Genomic DNA, 15585 nt, shown 5'->3' on the forward strand with positions numbered 1-15585 from the left:
AAATTTTAAAAGGAACATTTAAATCTTAGATGAATATGTATAAAATTTATTTTACTCTTAAATCTACAGTAGCAATTCTCTTTTAGGTAAAAACATGCCGAATTTACTTAAACTATAAATAGACTATTTTAATTTGGCTATGTAATCTTTCGAATTTTAGTTTTTCTATCAAACCTCTCAATTTGTTTAATTCGAGTCAGTCAATAATAATTTGACTTCAAAATTTAAATATATTATTTATCTCTACATATTTAGTTAGCATATTTAATACAGTTTGAGCAACTGTGAATTTATTGAAATAAATAATTAACTTAAATTTTAGAGTTAAAGTATTATTAATCGACTCAAATTAGATAAATTACAAAATTATATAGTAAAATTAAAATTTTAAAATATTTATTGCTGATTCAAAAATAGTTCATAACTCAGATAAATTTTACACATTTTACCTTTTCTTTATACATGTGTGTTACATTACACCAGGGTGGTGATAGGATCCCACACCGTTTTGGTCTATATAACCCCATCACCAGCTCACTCCATATGAGAGTGCCCATGTCCATTTAGACACTCCTCACCTTCCTCTTCTCCCTCTCTCTCTCTCTCTCTCTCTCTCTCTCTCTCTCTCTCTCTCTCTCTCTCTCTCTCTCCCCATATATAACAATGGCTAATCCAAACCCAGAAGCTAAAGTTATAACTGGTTCTACTCCACCGCAGCCGCAACCGCCGCCACCGCCGCAGCCGACGAATTCGTTACCGGAAGAAGCAATAGTTCCGGGGGTGAAGAAGCGCCAGAATGTGAGGTTCGCCTTCGCCTGCGCCACCCTTGCCTCCATGACCTCCATCCTCTTAGGCTATGGTAAAAGATATGTTAATATATGTATCCAAATTTTTTTTAAGGACTAATGTGCAAAAAGATATATATATATATATATATATATAGAGAGAGAGAGAGAGAGAGAGAGAGAGAGAGAGAGAGACTCTGTGATCATTGAATGCGTAGGTTGAATAGCTGGTTAGCATAATAATAATAATTTAAAAATAAATAAGTGTATATATAATATGTACTATTAATAGTATCAACTCTCTTTCTCTCTAGTTTGGTTTGATATATATGTATAAGAAAGGATTTGTTTGGCCGAGCTTTTATATGCTGGGACTTACTTTGTGCCTAAATAGGCTATTTGGTTTAGATAATCTAAGCGTTCACACTCTAAATTTTAATTTAATTATCTACTTTGTGACAGACAGAAAAATCAGAATATAATTAAGATTCGAAGTTTGAGTTTTGGATGATAATTATTTTTCTTCCGAACAAATTTTAAATTTTTTTTAGTTGCATGGAAAAACAAGGTGGGAAAATATTTTTCGGGGTATATGTAAATTAAATTTTGGGGAAGATAAATATATATATATTTTTCATTTTCTAAATTTTTTTTAATGAAAATACAAATAAATAAATTCCGCTAGCTATATGCATGCAATTGTAAATGAGCGTAATTACTTACTGCAGACATCGGGGTGATGAGCGGGGCGGTGCTGTTCATTCAGAAGGACTTGAAGATCAGCGACACGCAGGTGGAGGTCCTGACGGGCATCCTCAACCTCTACTCGCTGGTCGGCTCCTTCGCCGCCGGCCGCACCTCCGACTGGATCGGCCGCCGCTACACCATCGTCTTCGCCTCCGCCATCTTCTTCGCCGGCGCCCTCCTCATGGGCTTCGCCCCCAACTACGCCCTCCTCATGCTCGGCCGCTTCGTTGCCGGCATCGGCGTCGGCTACGCCCTCATGATCGCCCCCGTCTACACCGCCGAGGTCTCCCCCGCCTCCTCCCGCGGCTTCCTCACCTCCTTCCCCGAGGTATATATAAGTTTAAGCTGTCAGAGAACGGTATTTACTTATTTTATGTATTATTGAAAAATTTATGTAATGTTTCGTGATGTACGATAAATTAATAAACAGGTGTTCATCAATACGGGTATCCTGATCGGCTACATCTCGAACTACGCCTTCTCGCACCTGCCGCTGAACCTCGGGTGGCGGTTCATGCTGGGCGTGGGCGCGATCCCGTCCGTGTTCCTGGCCGTGGGCGTGCTGGCGATGCCGGAGTCGCCGCGGTGGCTGGTGATGAAGGGCCGGCTGGCGGAGGCCGCGTCGGTGCTGCACCGCACGTCCGACACCGCCGAAGAGGCCGAGCTGCGCCTGCTCGACATCAAGAAGGCGGCCGGCGTCCCCGCCGGCTGCACCGACGACTTCTTCGCGCCCGCCAAGCGGCAGCGCGGCGGCGAGAGCGTCTGGAAGGAGCTGTTCCTCCGCCCGACGCCGCCCGTGCGCCGCATCCTCGTCACCGCCCTCGGCATTCACTTCTTCCAGCAGGCCTCCGGCATCGACTCCGTCGTGCTGTACAGCCCCCGCGTGTTCCAGAAGGCCGGCATCACCGACAAGAACAAGCTGCTCGGCACCACCGTCGCGGTCGGCTTCGTCAAGACGCTCTTCATCCTCGTCGCCACGTTCCTGCTCGACCGCGTCGGCCGGCGGCCGCTCCTGCTCAGCAGCACCGGCGGAATGGTGGCGTCGCTGGCGGGGCTGGGCATCGGGCTGACGGTGATCGGTCATAGCGCCGGCGGCACCGTCCCGTGGGCCGTCGGGCTCTCGATCGCCTCCATCCTCGCCTACGTCGCCTTCTTCTCGATCGGCCTCGGCCCGATCACGTGGGTCTACACGTCGGAGATCTTCCCGCTGCGCCTGCGGGCGCTCGGGTGCGCCGTCGGCGTGGCGCTGAACCGCTGCACCAGCGGCGTCATCACGATGACCTTCATATCGCTCTACAAGGCGATCACCATCGGGGGCAGCTTCTTCCTCTACGCCGGGATCGCCACGGCCGCGTGGGTGTTCTTCTTCACGTACCTCCCGGAGACCCGCGGGCGCATGCTCGAAGACACCGGAAAGCTGTTCGGAATTATGGATACGGATAAGGACGTCGATGTCTGCGATGAACAGCCACCTCACAAATCCGTAGGAGAAGAAAAAGCAATTCAACTTACTAACAACAATAGCAGCAGTAACACTACTACTGAAACAGGGACTAACAGGCAATTACCAAAAGTTTAGTGGCTTAGTTTGTTAGGGATCAGATTGTAAGAAGGAGAAAAATGGGAGGACTTTAAAGAGAAAAATTGTAAGAGGATTGGTGTGACCACCCACCAATGACAATCGTTGGTTGATGTAATTGGATACGAAAAGAGTACTACTGCTTTTCTTTTCCTTTTTTTTGTGTGTAATTATTGGTTGGTTGATATAATTAGTTTTTATGGGGTCTACAATAGATGTCCTATTTTAGTAGTGCAAATGGGTGAACGAATCAAATTTAAAAAAAAAAAAAAAGGGTTGAGAAGGAAATGCGAAGAATTTGGGACCAAGCAATTACATTACACATACAATAAGAATTATTAATTTTTAAAATATCGCAAGATAATATTTCTTGGGAAGCTGTGGGCTGTGGCTGCTAAAAAGTTCTTCTTTTTGTAAGTTAAAAATCTAAAATTTTAAAGCGAAACTTTGGAAAAAAAAAAATTAACGAACTTAATTATTTTGTATTTTGTATTTTGTATTTGTATTATATATATTTGCGTAAATATTTTGTATATTTAATTTTGTTTTCTTGGAGAAAAAAAATATATTTTGTATTTGCATAAATAAGTGAGGTTGGATTCACAGGAATGGCATCGCAGATCTAGGACAGCATGTTGCGCATTGTCGGCACTGAGAAGAAAACAAGATAAACATTTTTTTTGTGTTCTTTTGTTTCTTTTGCTAAATATTAATAATATGTATATATTTACTATAAACAAATCACATTTTATATGTGTGTTAATTAATAATAGATAATTTTAGCTATATTAATTTTATTATATTCGATTTTGATATTAACTCATAGATTAATTAAATTTAGTCATTACTCACCGACTAAATTTAATCAAATCCAATAAATCTACTTTTCTGATCGAAAAAAAATATATCAGGCCAAATGCAACGCCATGTTCTTATCTTAAAATTTTTATCAACAATTTATCAATACACTAATTAGGAACCAAAGAAGGTTTCCACTTATTTTTTGAGGGTTGTGGGGGCCACATCTATTTTTTTAAAAAAAGATTAATTGTCACACCCCGTCACCTTCCCCAAATAGATGGAAGGAGCTCCACACGGGCACGTGCGCCAGACCAGCCGAACGGATAGAGTTTTTTCTATTCGCCCAAGACGTCATAATCGGTACAATTCAAAACATTTCAAACAGGAATAGAATTTATATATAGATTGTATAAGAAAGGCATAATAAACATAAATAACTATACTATTAAAAACATTCATCTCATTTAATTTACATTTATATTCTTTCAAATACAATCAATTTTATTACATTTCTTTCATTCTTTTCAACCCTTAAGCTACATCGATACATGGTACATCTATCTTTGGTCGCATAGCAGGACGCTAACTATAGTTATATCCTTTCCTCGCGCCGCTGCGTCTCTCATGTGTGAACCTGCAAAATATGGGAGTGAGAACTATAAAAATAGTTCCCAGTGAGTTCGATTACCGACCTCGCTGATTTTCCATTAGGTCTAATCAGGCATAAGTAGCTACAAAAACTGATAAGCAATAATACTACTACACTAAGCATGTATGGAACTGAAAGCAATTCCTACTATGCCTTACAACGGTAGGGAATGAGTTTCACGATTTACTATAATCAAGGGTGTTCTTTTACTCACTCTTGACCCAACTCATTCTCGACCCAATCAGGGGTTTCCACAAATCCAGTCCAACTAACCCCACACAGCCTCACGGGTCTAGGTCCAAGAATAAAATGATCAACTGTTACTCCACATGTGACTTATTCTCAACCCAATCAAAGGCTTCCCACAAGACCAAGCCCAACTCACATGAATATCACGATCGACCCCACACTCAACATGTGATCTCACTATACTCACCTTCTATGCAGGATGCAACAATACAATATAGCATAGGATACAAGTCTATCTCAACCCAAAGTATAACATGTAACAATGCTAACCACTATGCCATTTTAATAACATCATGGTCAAGTACTCACCACGCGCACATATATAGAATGCAAGATACTGTATAATAACCTATCTTTTTTCCTGGTCCTAATTGCATCAGCTCGCCTGTAGATCGAGTCTCAACTCGCCACATCAAGTCACCACTATGACTGTCTGCTGGGGGCACACCGTCGTGACTCCCTCCCCCGTCTCAATCTCAATGTGACACTCCGGAGCTCACGGCTTGGGAGTTACGACCTCCACAAGGCTATAACAAACAATGCGAGTATCATCACGTCTTCCAACCCGAGGACCTCCCACCTTCTTGTGGGGCAACATACAGGGACCTCATTACATCTCAATCACATGGCATGCAATGTTCAAATAATGATGGAATGCACAATGTCATGCTATAAGTGCAATGACCCAATCTTTTGGTACTCAGTGTTCAATCAACTCATGCCAATAACCACATTGACAACTCAACATCAAGGGATCTCTCTCTATCCCTAGTATGGTTCAGAAGATATCTTTCAATCCCACGCATACTCAAGAATCTCAAAACACTAGTTGTCATACCACACATGCACCGACCCAATTTTTTTCACATATACTCGAGAGTTCACTCAACTCATGTTGCGTGCATCAATAGGATATACAAACATCACAACATGTGTACACAAGCAACTATGCAATACTTCATGGACTATATATGATTACTCATTCATGCAATGACCCAATTTCACATTTTATACTTGGGTTCTCTCAATTCATACCATAATCCTCTCATACATATCATATTACACCCAAATCATAGTTTCATTACTAGATTCACACATAATCATCACAATGACATCTAGTATCTCACTTGTTTCAATGTCCACCACTTGTTTTCTATGTCCAACACACTAGTTTTCTCTACTAGTTCATCCATACATTACTAGGGTTCATATATTACTATGTTCATACATCCTAGGTTTCAAGTCCTCAATCATAATCATTCTCATATATCATAAGAGGCATACAAGTTTCTGGAATGAGGATTAATTGAATCCTATCATATATAACTAATACATATATATACTCAATAAGGAGAATTAGACATAGGAAGAAATCCAACCATTTCGGGAAGCACCACCCACCTTGCAACACTTCCGATTGCTTGTAGACACTTACAATCGGGCTCCTACGCGTAATCGCTCCCTTTCGAGCCAATATGGCCAATATCGCCCGGTTCGGTTCGTTAGTCGAAACGATCACCAAACGTTCGTCAATTTTCAAATCAAAGTCATATGGGGTACTTCTCTAACCTTCAATTAGAGAATTAGAGGATCAATTTGGTTCAAAACCTCAAAACTCCAAAATCCCCAATTCTAACTCTAAATTTCAATTTCTCCACAATTATCCCAAAATTCATAGAGAAACATCGATTAAACAAGTATAAAGTCATCTAGGCGACTAGAAACCTTAATTTCAAGTGGATTTAACAAAAATCCTAACCTCTTAACTCAAAAACGAATCTCGAGTTGAAAGCACTTCGAGCCACCAAGCGCCCAAAAGCTCGGTTCTCCACTTCTCCGAGCATCCCGAGCTTGGTCTCTACCAAAACTCCAAGTTTGGGAGGAATCTAGAGAGAGGAAGAGGAGAGGAAAAGAATGGTTCTTGTCCTTACTTCTCTTATGCGTGAGGGAGAAAATGAGAGAAAAAGGGTTGTGAGGCTTATTTATAAAGGGGAGAAGCTACAATTGCCAAAATCCTCTTAAACTAGACATTTTTCGCGCGACGGGTTCGGACCTTGGCTCCAGGATCCTGAACGCATAGCTTGTTTTTTCGTACTGTGCGGTCAAGGTCCGGACCTTAGGTTCAGGGTCCGGAACCCGAAAGTCCACAGCTCAAAAATGTAATTTTCAAAAATTCTCATTTTTGCTTTTTGAGCCTCTAATTCATTTCTAATCATTTTAAAACCCTCAAATCTCATTTTTGAGCACATTTAAATTACTTCTCGTTTGTACTTTGCCCAATTGGCATAACTTGGTATAGTATTTCGAAACTCGATACACTACATTAATTGCATATTGATCTCCAACCGTTTCACTATTTTTTATTTTTGGTCCCTAATTTTTTTTTTTTTTTTACAATCAAAATTTCAGATCTTTTGATTTCATCGCGATAAAATAGAACTATTAAAAGAGATTTTAGAATTAACAACATTATCATGTCATCGCCTATTTAGCTTTTTTTTACATGTCAATTTTAGTCCCTAAATTTTGCATGTTTTTGACTTTAGCCCCTAAAAATAAAAATTTAAAATTTTGAAGGCCTCCCCTTATTTTGGGGTTGTGTGGCCCACATACAAATATTTTTAAGAATTAATTGCACATTGGTCACCAAAATTTTTATTATTTTTTATTTTGGTTCCTAATCTTTTCTGTTTGCAATCAAGTGAGTTTGTATTCTTTAATAATTATATATTATAAATTATCTTTTTAATATAAATTATAATATTAAACTTTGTATTAATTTATATGCCGTAATGACTAACTATAAGTGAGTTTGTATTCTTCAATAATTATATATTATAGATTATTATTTTAATATAAATTATAATATTAAACTTCGAATTAATTTACATGTCGTAATGACTAACTGTAATAATGTTACCCACCGCATCATGCGGGTTCCGTAACTAGTAGATCATCATTTGTCAAGCCAATCAAATAGTAACAAGCAATTATTCAATAGTTCAACAATCGATAGTTCGCAAAAATGATCTCATCTATATAGCTATCGGAACTCTTCGACATGTATTAGACATAATCTTTTGTAGAGTGAGTTGTGTTACTTACACATCATATCTTGTCAATTTGATAGACGGTATACCGAAAAAAGAAAAAACTGATATGCAGGCATGCTGATATGTTATGTTCAACTACAATAGAGGCCAACATGGATAGCAGTAAGAATATTCATAATAACCAACCGTCCCTAGAGCAAGTGGCAAAGGGCTTGGTGGTTGGTACTCGAGACCCAAGTTCGAATCCTAGTTGATTCACATTTCCAGCTAAGTTTATTTTCGAATGAAATAGACGAAGCGGGTAGCGTGCTATCTATCTCTCTAAAAAAAAGAATATTCATAATAGAAAGAATTAATTGCTCTCTAGGAAACAATTTCTTGAAGCACTGCTTAGAATAATCATTGCATGAGGCTGCTACAACTAGCCTAACAAGTATTTTGAAGCTCACCACCAATATTTTAAAAATTGAATCAAATAGTGATCTAAATATATTACTGGGTCAAAAATTACTGATTCAACAAGTGGGTCAACTACTGGTTGAACTAGTTACATAAGCACGACGTTATAAATATTTAATTATTTATAGAAAAATATAAATATTTTTTATTATATAGGAAAATATATTTATGTTATTATTGTTGGATAATACTTAGTTATTATAAAATATTTATTTCTAGACTAAATTTAGTAGATATATGTTTTCAAGTTTCACTTTTTATAAAACTAATATGCGCTAATAGAAAATAAAATTAGTTAAGTTGATTTTAAGTGATTGGATTTTAATGGACTTGATAAAAAAAATCAACCAGTTCGATTAAAACCGAATTAGTTCATTAGTTTGATGGTTGAACCACCGCTTCGAACTATTCAAAAGGGGTTTTTGATATATCCGATTCAAAGGATTGAATTAAACAGTTTTATAGGCTAGGTCACGTTTAGACAAATCCAATCGACCGATTCGACTCGCTTTTTAAATAATTATTCACAAGGCCAATTCTGCTTAGGCCTAGCCTATAGGCCTAAAGCAAATGGGCTATTGGAGGGAAAGGGTTGGGCCACAGTTGGACCTGTGGTGGGCTCTCTCTCTCTCTCTCTCTCCATCTACTTGGCATTGAGTGTCCCTATTTTAACTAGGTGGAAAGAAGTTGGGATGAGAATAAATAGAAATATAGTACTCGAGACCTAAGTTTGAATCCTAGTTGATTCACATTTCTTGCTAAGTTTATTTCTAAATGAAATAAACGATGCGGATAGCGTGCTACCTATCTCTAAAAAAAAAAAAAACTAGGTGGAAAGAAGTTGGGATGAAAATAAATAGAAATATTTTTTTTTTACTGTTGAAGACCACATAAGTTTTATCTTATCTAATATATTACTATTTGCATAATATGATATTATTTTACAGAAATGAATGAATTACCTTTTTTTTGTATTTTCTCATAAAGTGCCATCTCCATGCAATCTCAAATGGCTTTTTAGTTTGTTTTTTTTTTCTTGATTGAATTATTGTGCGCTTGTGTATTGTTATTTGAACTCGAATATATTAGTATTTTGTTTGGATGGATAAAAAAAAAAGAGAAATGAAAAAAAAAAGGAGTGAATTATTCTCTCTCATCTTAATTAAAATTTTAGAAAGAAAATATAAATGGAGATAAATTGACATTCTATAATAGCTTTTTTCTTGTTCAAAAATGGAGAGAAATAGAGAGAAAAGAGAAATGCTACTTATATGTTTATTGTTGAGATGTACACCTCATAACCCTCTATTCTAAGATTTAAATCATTTTTTTTAGATTCTTAATATTTAAAGAGCCATAAACTAGTATAAAATAAGTTGGATTTTTGGATGAGGAGGTAATAAGAAAATCTACAAAATTGATGTGTAGCATTGGTTAGACCTAAATCTTTGGCATGTCAAATAGGGATGAAAATGGATCCGCTATTATCCAATCGGAGTTCACTCCAAATAATCTGATTCTCCAGATACCCAAAAATGAATTAAGATTTTATTATCCATCTAGGATTCAGATTCAAATACAGATTTCTAGTTATTATTTTTTTCGAATTCGGATTTGAATTCAAATTTGGGTTCACTATTCTTCATTTGATTCGGTTCCAAAATTGGATAATCTGAAACTGAATTGGTTTTCATATATTTTTTTTCATAAGGTAACATAACTGATGAGCCTATATTTGACATTTATTTTTTTAAATTATCAATTTTTTTTCTAAAATAATTTATATTCATATTTGTTTAATATTTGAACCATAGGACCGTATTCTCAATTCATTTCTATCAAAAGTTCAAAACCGGATTTGAATGTAACGTAAAAAAAAGTATGGATTCGTATCTAGCCCATTTTCATTCCTTATGTAAGAATTTTAAAGGTTAAATTATAAAAAACTTTATGCAAATATTCGCTTTTTTATTTTTTTTGACTTTTAAAAATTTACATTTTGTTTCCTCAAAAATTTAAAATTTTTTTTCAATAATATAATATTAATAGAGAGAGTAAAAGAACCAAATTATCTTTCTTTTTTCTATAAGAAAAACTAATATTTTTTTTTAATGTATCTCTATTATTTTAAAGGACATTTTTGATATAAATTATAAAAAATTAATGGAATAGTGATGAAACCCTAATAGAGAGGGACTAAATACGACAGCTTAAAATATAGATGGAGTAAAATATAAATTTTGAAAAATTAGGAACAAAATGCGAAAAAATGGATATTTACGAGAGTGTTTTGTGTAATTTAGCCGATTCTAAAACCCGATAAAAACCCTAAACCCAGTCTGCCGCCGAATGTAACCATAGACACGCCGGCCTCCATCACGGACTTTTTTCAAAAATAACCCTGTAAAAGTTCGTATTTGCCAAACTAATCCCGTAAAATTTTTATTTGTAAAACTAATCCTCCTTTCGCCATGTGGGCGCTACGTCAGGGATTCCTCAAAAAGGCAGTGAATCGTTTACCGTCTTTGTAATTTGTTGTAAAAGCGGTGAATGGTTCACCGTTTTTAGAAGACGATAAACCATTCACCGCCTTTAGTGCAAAATTTTTTTTTCCGCCCTTTTTCCTTTCCGCTCTCTCAAGCCCGCCTCTTCTGTGCCCTCGAGAAGACGGGGAACGATTCACCGTCTTATCAAGGACACCATATTATGGACTTGGAAAGATTTGCGCAGTGTAGGAATTTGTACTAAAAACGGTGAATGGTTCACTGTCTTCACAACAAATATCAATATCAAAGACGGTGAACGATTCACCGTCTTTTTGAGGAATTCCTGACGTGGCGCCCACGTGGCGAAAGGAGGGTTAGTTTCACAAATAAAAATTTTACAGGGTTAGTTTGGCAAATACGAAATTTTACAGGATTATTTTCGAAAAAAGTCCTCCATCACTTTGATCTGCCGACTGCTGCCAGACGAAACCCTAATTTTATGCCGGACAGACAGACAGATAGGCGGCCTGCGCAGCCGAGAGAGTAATTTCTTGGTCGCAATATTTTTCCTCTTCAATTCTCTTTTTTTTTTTTTTTTCCCTTTTTTCTATTTCTTTTTATGGTGGATTTTGGATCTGAATATGATGAAGATGGTAATGCGTTTCCTAACGTCTCGACACCTGAGATCGCTTCGCGATCTGTGATTACCCACACATCTTCTGATTCCAACAAATGCTATGATGGTAGAATCTTATAAAATTTTGTAGTCTATGTAGTTGGATACTCGGATATGTTGCATGATGGATTTTTTTTTTTTTTTTTGGGTGTGTTATTGTTAGTTGTTTTATAATGCGGTAGGAATGTTAATTCTCTTAAAAAAAATTAAAAGAACAAAAAAAAAAGATTTATTTAGGCATTGTTTACTTTAGTATTGTTGTTATTTTTTTAAAAAAATTTAAATGGGGTTTTTTATATGAAATTGTATAAAAAAGGATAGTGGATTTCTTACAATTCTTCGGAAGTAATTTTTTTTTTCCACTTTGAAAATTTTTACACAAAATTACAAAGTGAAATAGGTTTTTTTTTTTTTAAATTTTTTTTTATTGCTTAAGCAATTCTCTATCCACTCTCTTATATAAAGATTCTACGGTAAACTTCAATTACTGCTCATGTGACTCTGTTATTTGAAAAGTTTCACTTTACTATTATGTGATTTTTTTTTAAAAAAACTTTTTTTTTCACTTTTAGAACTTGCTGTTAAATAGGGTAGTAAAGTGATGCGTCTTACTAACTATAGGATAATTAACTGGAAAATATTTGCTTGTAAAGTGCTACATTTTGCTACTTAATTTGCTGTCGTAGTTTGTAAATTATAATGTTTTGCTATCCTATTTAATTTTCACTTAGTAAAGGAGAAAATTATAATGTAACAGAGTGAGATATACGCTAAATCACATGCGGAGAAATTGAAGTTTTTCCAAAATTTTATTCAACAAGAAATAAAAGAAAAATGGCACCAGTACAAAACGGATGCATAGATATAAACGGTTGGCTTACCAACCCATCGCAATTCGTAATTGCTCTGGTGTCAAATGGTCCGATCAAAATCGCTATAATTGGTTTCAGAGTAAACTTCAATTTGTTTCCCTCTCGTTTAGTTCATTTTCACTTTACTATTCCGTGGTTCAAAAAGTTGCACTTAACAATGCTGTGGTTTAGCACATTTTTATTTTGTCGACCTGTGATTTAAAAATTTACACTTAATTATTCCTGTGATTATCAAAAAGTTTCACTTTTGCTACCCTATTTGATAGTAGATTTTTTTCGATAAAAGAAAGATAAAATCACAGGATAGTTAAGTGCTACTTTTTGAGCCACACGGGGTGGCGAGGTAAAAAAATGAGCTATTATATTTATTTCTATTGTATTTTTGTTAGAATTTGTTATCCTCGATCATTTAGATGTTGTCATGTTTCACCATTTTTTTCGTGTGTTGAGAAACTGATTCTGAGGCGGCAAATGATGCAGATATCTTATCCTACACTCTGAACATGTTGTGTGGACTATACTTCGCTTATTATCTGATGCCATTTATGTTTGTTACGATGTTAAGAATGTTGATTTTGGTTTTCGAATTTTAGTTGGTTTGCTGTTTTGATTTCAGTGGTGTCCGCAGTTTTTCTGTTGCTTCTTCAATAGTCTTTAAAACCTTTTTTTTTTAGAATTTGTTATCTTTGATCATTTAGATATTGTTATGTTTCTCCATTTTTTTTTCATACACTAAGAAGCTGATTCTGGGGTGGCAAATGATGCAGATATCTTATCCTACACGCTGAACATGCCGTGTAGACTATACTCTGCTTATTATATCTGATGCAATTCGTGTTTGTATACAATATTTAGAATGTCGGTTTCAGTTTTTGAATTTCAGTTGGTTTGTCGTTTTGATTTCAGCAGTTTTCGTTGTTTCAGGTATTTCCGATTTCTCTTTTCTGTTGTCTCTCCTGTAGTCTTTTAAAACTTCAATTGATCAACATAAGCACTATCAACAAAGTACAGGTGAACCCCTCGACTTTGAGTGGTTCTATAGCGCAATACAACTGTGATTTTTTTAGCAGCTGAAATTGTAACAGCAAATGCTGACAGAGCTTGAATAATCAAAATTAGAAAAATTAGAAGATTTAGCAGTGGAGAGTCCGATTTGAAAAGTAGTTGAGTGGTCTGAATGCATTTATACCACTGACCAATATGTAGGAAACAATGGAGGGAGAACCCACCAGGTTGGCCATCAGCAGGAGGAGGAGATAGAAAAAGCGCGACTGCAGAAGTTTCAAATTGAGTTTGTATTGCTGCAGCTCGAAGCAGAAGCTATAGCCGAGCTTACTTTTTGAAAGGTTGATATACTGATCTTTATCTTAGTAATGCTATGCTCTTATCCTCTTGGATAATTTACGAATTATACACAAATTATATGCATATATATGTAGAGCTTGGTGTCTTTCGATTTGTGATTTGTGATGTGATGTGGTGGGCGTATGTAGTGTAGCATCTTGAATTGCTTTCGAGTGTTTGAATGCCATGATTTGCGTCGTGTATCAGATGAACGGCTCACTAACAAATATTTGTTGCAATGCCCAACAAAACTGTGGAGCTCGAGTGTAGTGGTTGTGTCGCATATCAAATGTTATATCCCTACTCGAATCCAAGGGAAAATGCACGATCTGAATCCCATGTAAAAATTTTTGTTATGTAAGAATATACAAATCTTCTCTGAATTATGGATCATTTTGAGTTGGCTACCGAAATTTTCAAAATTTTACTTTTAATATATAATTTTTTAATTTCTTTGATTGAAATTAGTTAATGGCATTTTGATTTCAAAATTTAAGTTAATAATTTATAGTTGTGAGAATTATATAAAGTATACTATGTAAATGTAAACAACGTATTTAAATTTTGAAGTCGGAATATTGTTGACCAACTCAAATGAAATAAATTAAAAGATTTCAGTATTGAAAATGAAAATTTTGAAAGTTGGAATACTTTGAATTATAGTTCAAATTCTTCTTCTTTTTCTGTTTTTTTTTTTTTTTAATATTGTAAACTGTGGTTTCTGAAAACTTGAACCTGCAAAGTAAATCTAAAATATGAAACCAAAACGAAAAATTATTCGGATTGGAGGAAAAGAAGAAAAAAATCCAAAAACTTGAAACCAAATAACAACTATATTTAATAAACTTAATAAACAAATTAATTAACAAGATATAATGATAATTATACGGGGGTGTAAAATCACTGTGCACAAGTAAAGTTATTTAATATTATTATATTATATAAGCTATGTATATTTTATATGGTTTTTCAGAGTTGAGTTATGATACTTTTACAAGTATCACCATCATGGTGCTATTAGGTTTTAAGCCATTGGATCTACTTTTTGATTATTAATAGCCCTTGGATTAAACACTATTCCACCTATCACCACCTACTACTACCTACCACCATCATCTCAACCTCACATCTCTCCATCCAAGGGCTAAAAACACACAAGTATCACTCCCATGATACTTTTACAAGTATTCTAGCCCTACTCTGGTTTTTCATAATATTATTCGATGAGGAGTTATTAGAGTGTCACATCTGGAAAAAAGATAATATTTTTTTTGTTTTATTTTTTTGTTTTTTTGGAACACAAAAGCTGCCTTCAGTCCTAAAGCGTTTTCTGGTTCGGTGCGTGCAGTGCTGTCTGCCTATGAAGAAATTACTGCCTGCACTCTGTGTATTCCAGATATCTCACAGTCTGCCAGATATCCCTGTTTCTTCAAAAACAAAAAAAAAAAAAAAAAAATTCTGCTCTGGTATTTGAATAAAATAAAGAATTGATTTTTTTTTTTTTTGAGAAAAAGGTAGCACGCTATCCGCTTCATTTATTGAGAGTATGAACTAAGCTACATGGGTGAGGCAGCCTGGGTCTCGAGAGAGCGAATGAAAAAAAAAGAAAAAAAAAAGAAAAAACATAGGTCAAGAGGTCAGCTTAGCTGGAATAAGAGGTCATCCTAAAGAATTGAATTTTAATACTTTATTATCTAACTACCAAATAGTTCGATAAGAACAGATTATTTAATTCATTTAAGGGCTATTTGATTGGATATAATTATAAATACAGTATAATTTTTAGTTGGGTATAATAAAAGGTGTCGTAAATACAAATAATTTGTTTGCTTGTATAAGACTGAGAAGTTTAAGTTTTTACTCTGTAGAAAAACAAAAATTCAAT

The 15585-nt window shown here is 35.6% G+C and overlaps 1 protein-coding gene and 1 long non-coding RNA gene across 3 annotated transcripts; one reads left to right on the plus strand and one right to left on the minus strand.

The window, feature by feature from the left end:
* Positions 573 to 3301, plus strand: LOC109720147 (putative polyol transporter 1). The gene is made up of 3 exons (XM_020247043.1): positions 573 to 859; positions 1514 to 1860; positions 1963 to 3301. Exons 1-3 carry the CDS (start codon positions 664 to 666, stop codon positions 3109 to 3111), a joined length of 1692 nt encoding a protein of 563 aa, XP_020102632.1. The 5' UTR covers positions 573 to 663; the 3' UTR covers positions 3112 to 3301.
* LOC109728798 lies at positions 4334 to 6796 on the minus strand. Of its 2 annotated transcripts, none has more exons than XR_002221124.1 (3): positions 6570 to 6796; positions 6212 to 6379; positions 4334 to 5337 (listed from the first exon to the last, which is right to left on the minus strand). It is a non-coding gene; the product is annotated as an uncharacterized LOC109728798 (long non-coding RNA). The 2 variants fall into 2 exon arrangements; XR_002221141.1 differs by having other exon boundaries at positions 4334 to 4546; positions 6570 to 6794.

Source organism: Ananas comosus, linkage group 1 (assembly GCF_001540865.1).
Source record: "Ananas comosus cultivar F153 linkage group 1, ASM154086v1, whole genome shotgun sequence".
Lineage (NCBI taxonomy): Eukaryota > Viridiplantae > Streptophyta > Magnoliopsida > Poales > Bromeliaceae > Ananas > Ananas comosus.